Raw genomic sequence first — 9,955 nt, forward strand, 5'->3', positions numbered from 1 at the left:
GATTGCGCAAGCTATCAATCAGTGTTTGCCAGGTCGACTGACTTCTTTACACCGCAGTGAGAAAATGTTAATAGAGTGTTGAGATTTAGAGTGGGGTTAAGCTGAGGTGAGATTTGATCAAGAAACCGACTATTTCTAGCACCAAGTGCTGCACGAATTTAGATAAAATAATAATTAATGAGGAAAACAATTAACCACAGTATAGTATTTGGAAGCACCATAAAGCACCATTGATGTATACTGCGTCAGTGCACCAATAATGAGCTTCAAAAATAGGCAGGACAAGAAAGTCGCGTGCCGATGACGTAGCAAATGCGAGACGCTTGCGTCGGACATTCATTATTTCGAGTCTCGTTTTGCTTTGATGTTAATTAATAGGGAAGTAATTGGCACCAGCGATTGCGGCTGATGACGTCATCATTTAACGCGTGTTTTCGATTTGACTTCAATTTTTTATTTAGTTTAAAAAGCTACGAACTTCCGCGTACGGGGTATATTGCCGTCGGCCAGACAAATAATAAATCCGATCAACACAGGTCAGAAAAATGACACGTTTATATAATGTGAGCATAAGCATAAACATTTGTTGTTTTGAATGGTTAAGAACGAACCGGTTGCATCAGGTTAATTCTTTTTAATGTAATCTTATTTTCATTGATCAAGGTGTGAGGGATATTGGTGATTTGTGTAATGGTGTGTCAGGTGTAACTCAGTTTTTGCTGCTGTATACTCGAAACGAACTATGTTGGGAAGAAAAATGCTGAAACTCCCATGGCGAATTTATAAGGAGGCGGTCTTCATATATTTACTGATCTTACTAAAAGTGCATGCGAGGCCGTTACGAGAGTTTTCGGGTTCAAATCCCGGTGATACGGAGTGGTCGACAGTTGCAACTAATTTGACAGAAACTGAAACGATTACAGCTTCGAGACCCATCGTTATCAACGCGCCTTGCCCCCAGGAATGTTTCTGCTTCTTAGAATCCTTAGCCCATTGCAGTAGGGCGAACCTTACACGTATACCATGCGAGCAGCGAGAAAGTGGAATTATAGTCCTGTCCAAGTTCCCACACACAGTCAAGGAGTTGCATTTCAGCAACAACCTGATATCTCGGTTGAGCGCGAATTGCTTTCTTGCAAGCGGTAGTCAATACCAGACCTTGTATTTACAGAACAATCAAATAGAATCCATCGACCACAATGCGTTTCAAGGCATGAATCGGCTCAAGTTTATAGACCTGCGTAGCAACAATGTGTCGTCTGTAGTTCACGGTCGCAGCAATTTGCAGCAATCAGTTTTTACCGGGCTGGAAGGGAGTTTACAATCTCTTCAGCTCTCGCGTAATAAGATTCGTAACATTCCAAGACAAAGTTTCGCCAATTTTTTACGACTTGAAGTGCTGGAATTAAGTTCGAACGAAATAGAATGGATAGCGGTAAACGCCTTTCAGGACTTAACAGCCTTGAGAATTCTACGCTTGAGAAACAACCCGTTAAATCAAATCACATTGGGTAATATGGATCAAATCATAGGCTACTTCAGTAGGCCAATGTCAACACAGAATGTTTACCAAGACCTGTATTATTCCAATTCATATACAGACGAAACAAACACAATACAAAATAACACTAGCCCAGAACAAAATTTAAACTCGGGCGAAGAATCGTTGAAGACGCTGGACTTAGGACAACTCGGATTGAGTGAAACACCCGGCACTCTCCCTGGTTCCTTAGTAACGCTGTGGCTTGACGGGAATCGAATCGAAAGGATTTCGAAGGAAGCTTTCTCCAGGACAAAACAGTAATAAACATGATTTTAAATTCAAATAAACCTAAATTCCTTTTTTTGCTTTTTTTAGTCGCAATCTTGTAAACCAAGTCGAATGTGTAGTTGCATGGGAACCAAGGCGGTAATAGCATTTCTGTATATAGGGTGGGGGATGATGGGACACCTTTTCATTCTATTTTCACATCCCATTTAGTAGTAAACAAAGAACATTCAAAGAATTATAAAACCATATCCTTACGACTTCCATATAGACCGTTGTTAATTGTATAAATTACGATCAGGATATTGGATATTATGTGCCAAAAGTGTCTTATCTTGCCCCACCCTACCATTGTAAAAGTTTGTTTCTGATAAAGCCGTTTAAGCTACCTTATACTGGTAACCTTGTATTTCTTTATCGCAGATTAAACATTTTACATCTCGCACGCAACGGGTTGTACGAGATTGAACAAATGGCCTTCCGTGACTTAAACAAATTGTCGATTTTCGATTTGTCGAATAACCGGCTGGCAAATTTGTCTAGCGATGTTTTTTACGGGCTCGGTATGTTGGTCAGATTAAGATTGCACAAAAATCGTCAACTCACGGAGCTGCCAGAAAAAGTAAGACCAAAACCGATTGAATCGGCGTGTTTAGAACCACTTTAAAAGAATAAATATATTATGAAAAGAATAACAATACTTTACATTTGCGTATACACCTTTAGTTGAATATACCCACTGCAGAATACGAACATACGTTAAAGCTTTAGGCGGGCACGATGTGTGAAAACAAAATAGCGTTGAAATTTCATTCATTCATTTATTTTTTATCATTTTTTTAGGTGTTTCGAGATTCCCCGCATTTGCAAATACTTAACTTGCACGACTGCGCGTTGCGAAGTTTACCCAATGGGCCATGGATGCATCGCTTGTACGCATTGACACTTTATGGCAATCCGTTGCACTGCACATGCCAAACTGCTGGGCCAGTGGTTACGAGATTACATTACAGAAACGAAAAAAACACATACACAACGAAACTCCTTGTGTTAGACCCTTACAGGTAAAGTATATCATAAGATTTATTTATCTCTTATATAAATATATAGTACGGTGGGGTAAGATGGGACACCTTTAGAACATAATATCAAAATATTCTGATCGTGTTTTAAACAATTAACAACAGTTTATGGTCGTGAGGATACGTTTTATAATTCTTTAAATGTTCTTTGTTTACTACCAAATTGGACGAGAAAATAGAATGAACAGGTGTCCCATCTTCTCCCACCCTACTATAACGAAAATCCGAATAATTAAAACAGTGAAGTACGAGGAATTAGCAGCGAACGAACATCGTTAAAACAAATAAGGAATACAGTTTAACTCAGTATGCTTGTGTATTTTGTGATATAATACTGTGGGGAAGATGGGACACCTTTAGCACATTATATCAGAATATTCTGATCGTGTTTTAAACAAATAACAACGGTCTATGAAAGTCGTGAGGATGCGGTTTAATATTTCTTCAAATGTTTTTGGTTTACTGCTAAATGGGACGAGAAAACAGAATGAAAAGATATCCCATCTTCTCCCATCTTACTATAGAATGAATATACTGGATGACCAAGACAGTTGGGTGGACCAAAGGCAGGAAGACGCAACATGCCACAGCCCGCCGCAGTTTGCTGGTCGAAGATTTGTGGATATTCGAATGCAGGAATTAGAATGCTCTCCATCGGTAAGTGTGTTTTTATATCGTATAACTCGGTTTGACACTTCGGTTCAGTTAAGTGCATTTATCTGTCACCTATAAAACTTTATATAATGCAGGATTGGCTCCGTATAACGATCGATAGGCGTCTGACACAATATGTAAATGAATACGAGGCAGGAGATTTAGATTACGATGCAGACATGAATCTGGAAAACCTTACAAGTCAGTTGTCATCCGCCAACTTTGAAAGCCAAGTACTAACAGAACTTATGGAAAAAGAAAGAACGCTTACCCGTCGTGAATCTGTAAGCGATTTATTGAACGACTATTTATTCCCGGAAGGAACGCAGATATTTAACGAAAGCCTTGTAACGGATAGTATTTATGGTCTAAATGGTGAAGATATAACAAGTGAAAGTTTGATGCCGGAACCTGAAACAGATGAAACAGCTGGGACACAGACCGAATCGGATGATATTAGAATTAGAAGCTCAGTTCAACGCACAGATACCGAAGTAGTTTCTGAACCTGTGTCATCTAGTGAAGAAACTACAGGTATGGACGGTTTAATTGACGGAGAAAAGGAAACGCGTTGGATGATCGAACTGCCTTCGTCAGCAGAAGAAAGTATTTTGGACGCCGGAAGAATAGACGGTTCTGGAAGTCAGAGTTCCGAGCAGATAACCGAGTACGCGGAGCAGACACCCGAATACTTGGAGCAGACGCCCGAATACTCGGAGCGGACACCTAAACACTCGGAGCAGACACCCGAATACTCGGAGCCCACGCCCGAATATCCTATTTATCAGCCAAACTATGATGAAGTGATGTACTCGGGTGATGTCACTGCCCCATCATTTGAAGAAGAAGTTACGTCATGGATGGAACAGGACAATGCTGCCATCTACCGGTCGTTACTTGAAGGCGTAGATATGGTTCGTGAGTATGAAGAATATAATCATGACGATCAAATTGACGGTATTAATACTGACAGTGACAACTTTTTCGTGCAAATGTCCGATTCAACGACAGAAGATTACGATTATATTTGATCTGTACCTTTATTTTTGTACTATAGTAGGGTGGGGTAAGATGGGACTTTTTTATCATTTTCTTTTAGTGTTCGATTTTGTAGTAAACAAAAAAATATTTACAGAATTATATAACCGAATCCTAACAATTCTAATAGAACATTGTTAATTGATAAATACACGATCAGGAAATATTAGATTTAGGTGCTTAAGATCCTATCTTACCCCACCCCATAGGCTACTATAATTCTTTTTATCTTCATATTTATTGGGCGTTAAAACTACTTAAGTGGTTGGGACAGTCATCTCTTTTTATTCCTGAACGCTTTAAGGTATATTAGTAAATTATTTACTTTCTGTATTATGATTTTCTGATAACGTGTTTGTATTATTGACGTGTTTAAACTTCAAATATATGATTTTGTTTTACTCGTTTAAAAAAAATATGTTTACAAGAAAAACTTTTTAAATAAGACGACATCACGCAACTATTATTATGTGTGGTTATATTTCCCGGTATTGCACATATAGACAACACATTTACTCAGAGACGGGGTGAATACTTGTAAAATTAATATATTCGACAAATATATCCTAATTATCACTTAGAAGCAATGACCATGGAGCCATAAAAATCCAGTAAATACTGACCAATAAATAGTGACATGCAAATTTTGAGGTAATTGGCCAAAATTGTTTCCCCCAATGACGTGTTACGTTGTAGGACTTCAGTCACGTATAACAGATAAATAACATAAGTAAATAACAAGTGTATTCCATAAACAAGCCAATTAACTTGGGGTAAACTGGGACGAAACCCAAGCCAAACCCCACTTAAGGTTTGTAAGCATAAACTTCAAAGCTTTAGTCCATTGTTCCTCGGAGTTAAACTGCATCTTGATCGAGTAAGAAGCCCCTGAACCACCTGTGTCTTCTATCTTACCTTTCTCCATTCTAAATTAATTATCAGATTTAACTCAAAGCTGGTATTTGTATGCACAGTACATCTAATAAGTAACTTTTTTAATAAATTATGTCATTGGTGCACAACCTGTTAGATCAGCTAACAAAATATGTAGTTACCCACTAAGTTACAGCGCCTGTATGTTGCTCTAAACTGCTTGTAGTAGATACTACTACGCAAGTAATACTAATGCGGGTTTCCAACTGCTGTAAATGTGCTGGACTTTAATAAGCTTAAGTGTGCAAAAACGTGCAAGGTGCAATAGAAATCGTAACCGTGCAAATTGTGATAAACAAGTTAAAAAGAAACAAAAAGTTTTTGCATCAATTGATTTCCCTTGTATACAAAATTTTGAGGAAAATAATTTATAAAGCGACCGAAATAACAAAAAGGTTGTGCACCCTGAACTAGATTAATTACACAGTGTATGTAGAATGAAATCAAAACCTGTGATCAAAATCATGTGGCAATATAGTTCACCTGTATGGGAGAGAAAATCCACTGTTGCCTTCTACAGCTTCTTTAAACTGCTGCAAACAATCCAGGAAAGCAACCATGGCTTGGTCAAACTTGGTGTCCCATAAGAACCTTAAACCACCAGACCCATACAAAGGAAGATCCTGTAATAACATGGGTAATTGTAAGATTTAGTCCAGCACCCTAGCATAGTGGTTAAAGTCTAAGACTCTAAGTGATGGATGTCAGGTTCAAAGCCATGTGCTCATACCACTCTAGAGATTAGTGTCTTTGGGCAGGCACAAAACTATTGCTAAAACCCAGTGTTTACAAAAGGATGGTCAAAACTGGCAGGAAACACACAAAAAAAAGAAAACTTTTCCCACTAAATTCTATACAGGGCAGCTTATAAGCCAGCACAAGGTATATAAAGCCCTCATGCCCCACACCTCTATAATGTGGTAAGAAACGCCCATATGACTCTTGCAGCCTAGGAATAAATAGAAATTAGTAAACACACACCTTTGCCTTATCATCCAGGGATTCAATATAAGAATGATTTCCAAAGGGAACAAGTTTGTAACGTTTCATCTTCAACCCCATCTTCTTAGCCAGTGATGAAAGTAGCAACACTACTTGACCCCATGCAGCGTTTATCTCCGTCCACTCCACATGCACACCGGGTAAACGTCCGAGACGGAAACCATTGATCGTTCCAAAGTGGCCTTGATGCCTGGTGTGAATGAAATATAGAAATATTTGTAAAATTGTCTAGATACAATGCCAGAGAGAGCGTTGGACTATTTTTACTTTTTATGAATTGTTGTACCAAAAATATTTAATGTTCTTGTCATGAATTCATGCACCTGACTAATGAAAAATGAAAGTGCCTGAAGTTGAAAAATTCTCGAATCGGCATAACAGTCAGAATTAGGTGCTTTGTAAAATGTAACACACAAAAAAAAATAAAAAAAATGCAAAGTTCTTTCTTACCAAATATGGAATGTGGAATTGAACACATTGGTTTTCCTCAGTTTTGTTAAATGTTGATCAGTATGCATCAACTGAAGGTCCGCGCTACATTGTTCTTCTTCCAACTCAATCTGTTGAACACGAAGCTCAGAATATTCTTGAAGATGTCTGTGCAAAAAATACTTTTTAAAAATTTAAAAATAAAGTATTTCTTACCCTTTAGCGGAAGAGAAATGCAAGTATGTATTCTGAAACAGAAATTTACAATAAGTTTTAAAGCTGGTTTTGGTGGAAACAAGAATGAATTATCTCCAATTAAAGTTTGAAAAACCCATCATAACATTTCAACTAGGTTTAAAAACAGCAATTTATTTTTTTTAAATATGACAATCCAAACTGAATAAATTAAATTCCACTCACTTTTCTTCCTCTCTCTGTAAAGCTTCCTGTTGTTTCTGAGTCTCTTCAAGTTCTTTTTTCACAACTTCTCTCTCTTTTTCAGTTTCACTTAATCTGCATCAAAAAAGTTACAAACCTTTTCTATACATAAACAATACAAACTATTAATAAAAGTAACCGCAGCGTAATATATCAATAAAGACAATGTGGCCTTAGCAAGAGTTTGCAATCAATGACATAATAAACATTACTGTGTACAAAACATCACCATTAATCAAGGTTAGTGCTATTCCTCTGTTCTACTAATGGGTACACAGTAAGCTAAATCTAGAACAAATAAATGAATTCAACTAATTTGTACATCTTGGCGTGGCGGGACAACAGTGGTTATAAAACAGGTGTTCTGTTACACACACTTGTGCCGTTTAAGAGTAAGGTACTCTCTGAGTAACTACATATTATATATAACTTTGTAGTTTTTTTTTAAGAATTCTTTTTTACCACATTGTTAGTTATTGATAATTTAAATATTCTAAGCAATATAGACTATAAGAACATTACTGAGCCAATATTTCATTTTCTTCAACTTTAAGGTTATCAAGATCTTGTGTAAGTTTGGCCACCAACTCATGATCGCATTTATCTTCTTCCAATACACTTAGATAGTTCCTGGGAATAAAAACATGGTGTAAGCAAATTTTTTTCGCAGGGCAGAATTGGTCCAAAACTAAATTAAGCAAGGATGTTTGATAGATTGGCTTTTCATTTTTTCCTACTTTCTAACTTTCGCTACCATAATCAAAGAGAATAAAAGTTATTACTATTAGTATTACTACAAAAAAATATGAAATTGACAGAATAAATTTTCATAAAAAGTAGTTTTACTTGTAAAGTGTAGCTTCTGTTTCAGTTGATTTAAGTTCTTTATTCAGCTCGCCCAACAAAGCTTCTGTGCATTCCTCACACAATGGATGCTCCAAGTCAGAGTTATCGGACATGAGGTCAAACAAACGAACTATCACCTGCAAATATAGAAACATGGGGTTCATGTTTTATTTATTCGAAAATCTTGGGGTGACATTGATGAAACAACATTAAATTCATGGCCATGGTCTCATAATTTTAAGGAACCTGATTATTGCAATATTATTTTGCCTGTGCTTATAAGTCAAAACCTATCAATTACTACTATTTATTATGTTTAGTATAACAGAACCTAAACAGTATAAAGTAATGTCCAATTTTAAAACAGTTTTATTTCTATTCTACATGGGTGAGGTCCTGCAGTGCCATATGCCATGGGGCCTAAGATTTAGGCCTTGACCCATTACTAATTACAAAACATCTATACCTTCATTTTGTGGCTTAAGTTTTCCATGGACGTGTCACCAATGAAAGTGAAGCTGTTGGTGCTCTCATGAACCTCATTACCAGATGAAGCTGCATTCTGACTGTAGATTGAATCTTCTACTTCGTTTGGATTGTCGCTACCAGATGATGAAACTTCTTGCTCTTGTGGAGGATTTTCATCAGAAGAACTTGATGCTTGCTGTAAATGAAGTGAACATTTTATTATAAGTGGGTGATTGGGTGAAGTACAGCAGCATGGCAAGACATGAGTCCTAGGATTTAGGACAGGATTGGCTCATTACCCCAATAAAGGGAGCATATAAGTCTATGTGAGACAATTGAGCAACATTCTGTCAAGAAACGTTCTGTACTGCTTGTTACGCTTTGGATAAATAATAGAAACGGGTCAAATTAATTTTGTGGTATACTTTACGAATGATGAAAAACTTTTATAAATAGTAGTACGAGATGGCGTATTCTATAAATATGACTTTAAATTGGGCTATAAAACTATATTTAAATAATTTAGGATACAAACGTACTAGTTGTTGCTGTGATTCGTCATCAATTTTAGCGACCGTCTCCTCACTTGGGGTGGATGTGCGTGAGGAAGAAGTCAGTTCCTGCAATGTTTGTTTGTCGATCGAATCAAAGGATCGGTCAAGCTTGATTACTTGCTTGCACCTCGCACACATGAAACAAATCGACTCATCCGTCATTTTTGCGCCTATGTTTACCTGCTTCGCTGCTTATACATACGGAGCCGTTAGTTACTTTATCTGGCTGAAATCCTTTTTAGTACGAACCTCAACAATATTGAATTAAATAAGTTACTTTACACTGATACACCACACTAACAGAACTGGTGAAACGAAAATCAAGCTAACAAAAAATTTATTGTAAAGAAAGAAAGGGGAATCACCGAAAATCTGGTAAACATAGAAATATGCTATGTTTAAATAAAACGGGGAGTTAATAAATGTTGCACAGTCAGAATCCAGTTTCGCTTAGTTACAATAATTTAATGAAAAGGATAGTTTGACCCTTTAAAATTCCATCTTAAATCCTACACCAACAAATTCATTTTGTGTTTACTCAGTTTAATTCAAAAAGATTAAAATCATTTGCTTTTAATCTCTTTCGTTCAATCAACGTAACAACTTTGTTGACTAAGCACAGATTCTTGGTCAAGACTAAGCGGTTCTCATTAATCTTTACACTGAATCAATATTTAGTCAGGGTTATGTCAGGTAACGTTTTGTCTTGACGGTATACTTTAGTTTTACCTAGTGCTCCATGC

At 36.9% G+C, this 9,955-nt stretch overlaps 2 protein-coding genes across 2 annotated transcripts; one reads left to right on the forward strand and one right to left on the reverse strand.

The window, feature by feature from the left end:
- Positions 1-114: 114 nt before the first annotated feature.
- LOC100183114 lies at positions 115-5,006 on the forward strand. Its single transcript, XM_002127544.4, has 5 exons — positions 115-1,800; positions 2,192-2,390; positions 2,612-2,832; positions 3,375-3,507; positions 3,600-5,006. Exons 1-5 carry the CDS (start codon positions 743-745, stop codon positions 4,533-4,535), a joined length of 2,547 nt encoding a protein of 848 aa, XP_002127580.3. The 5' UTR covers positions 115-742; the 3' UTR covers positions 4,536-5,006.
- Positions 5,005-9,517, reverse strand: LOC100180762 (beclin-1). The gene is made up of 9 exons (XM_002127683.5): positions 9,198-9,517; positions 8,657-8,854; positions 8,191-8,327; positions 7,867-7,974; positions 7,327-7,419; positions 6,928-7,074; positions 6,457-6,667; positions 5,959-6,098; positions 5,005-5,468 (listed from the first exon to the last, which is right to left on the reverse strand). Exons 1-9 carry the CDS (start codon positions 9,372-9,374, stop codon positions 5,306-5,308), a joined length of 1,374 nt encoding a protein of 457 aa, XP_002127719.1. The 5' UTR covers positions 9,375-9,517; the 3' UTR covers positions 5,005-5,305.
- Between the last annotated feature and the right edge of the window lie 438 nt (positions 9,518-9,955).

The sequence above is a fragment of the Ciona intestinalis genome, chromosome 9 (assembly GCF_000224145.3).
Source record: "Ciona intestinalis chromosome 9, KH, whole genome shotgun sequence".
Taxonomy (NCBI): Eukaryota; Metazoa; Chordata; class Ascidiacea; order Phlebobranchia; family Cionidae; genus Ciona; species Ciona intestinalis.

Bases quoted from the DNA above. Each gene is read 5' to 3' on its own strand.
- LOC100180762 (XM_002127683.5), bottom strand. From the start codon at position 9,374: ATGACGGATGAGTCGATTTGTTTCATGTGTGCGAGGTGCAAGCAAGTA. The intron at 7,075-7,326 runs GTGAGTGGAATT...TTTTTTGCACAG, and splicing joins TTACAGAGAGAGGAAGAAAA to ACATCTTCAAGAATATTCTG. The intron at 6,099-6,456 runs GTGTGTGTTTAC...ATGTTATTACAG, and splicing joins CCCTGGATGATAAGGCAAAG to GATCTTCCTTTGTATGGGTC.
- LOC100183114 (XM_002127544.4), top strand. From the start codon at position 743: ATGTTGGGAAGAAAAATGCTGAAACTCCCATGGCGAATTTATAAGGAG. The intron at 1,801-2,191 runs GTAATAAACATG...TCTTTATCGCAG, and splicing joins GCTTTCTCCAGGACAAAACA to ATTAAACATTTTACATCTCG. The intron at 3,508-3,599 runs GTAAGTGTGTTT...TATATAATGCAG, and splicing joins AATTAGAATGCTCTCCATCG to GATTGGCTCCGTATAACGAT.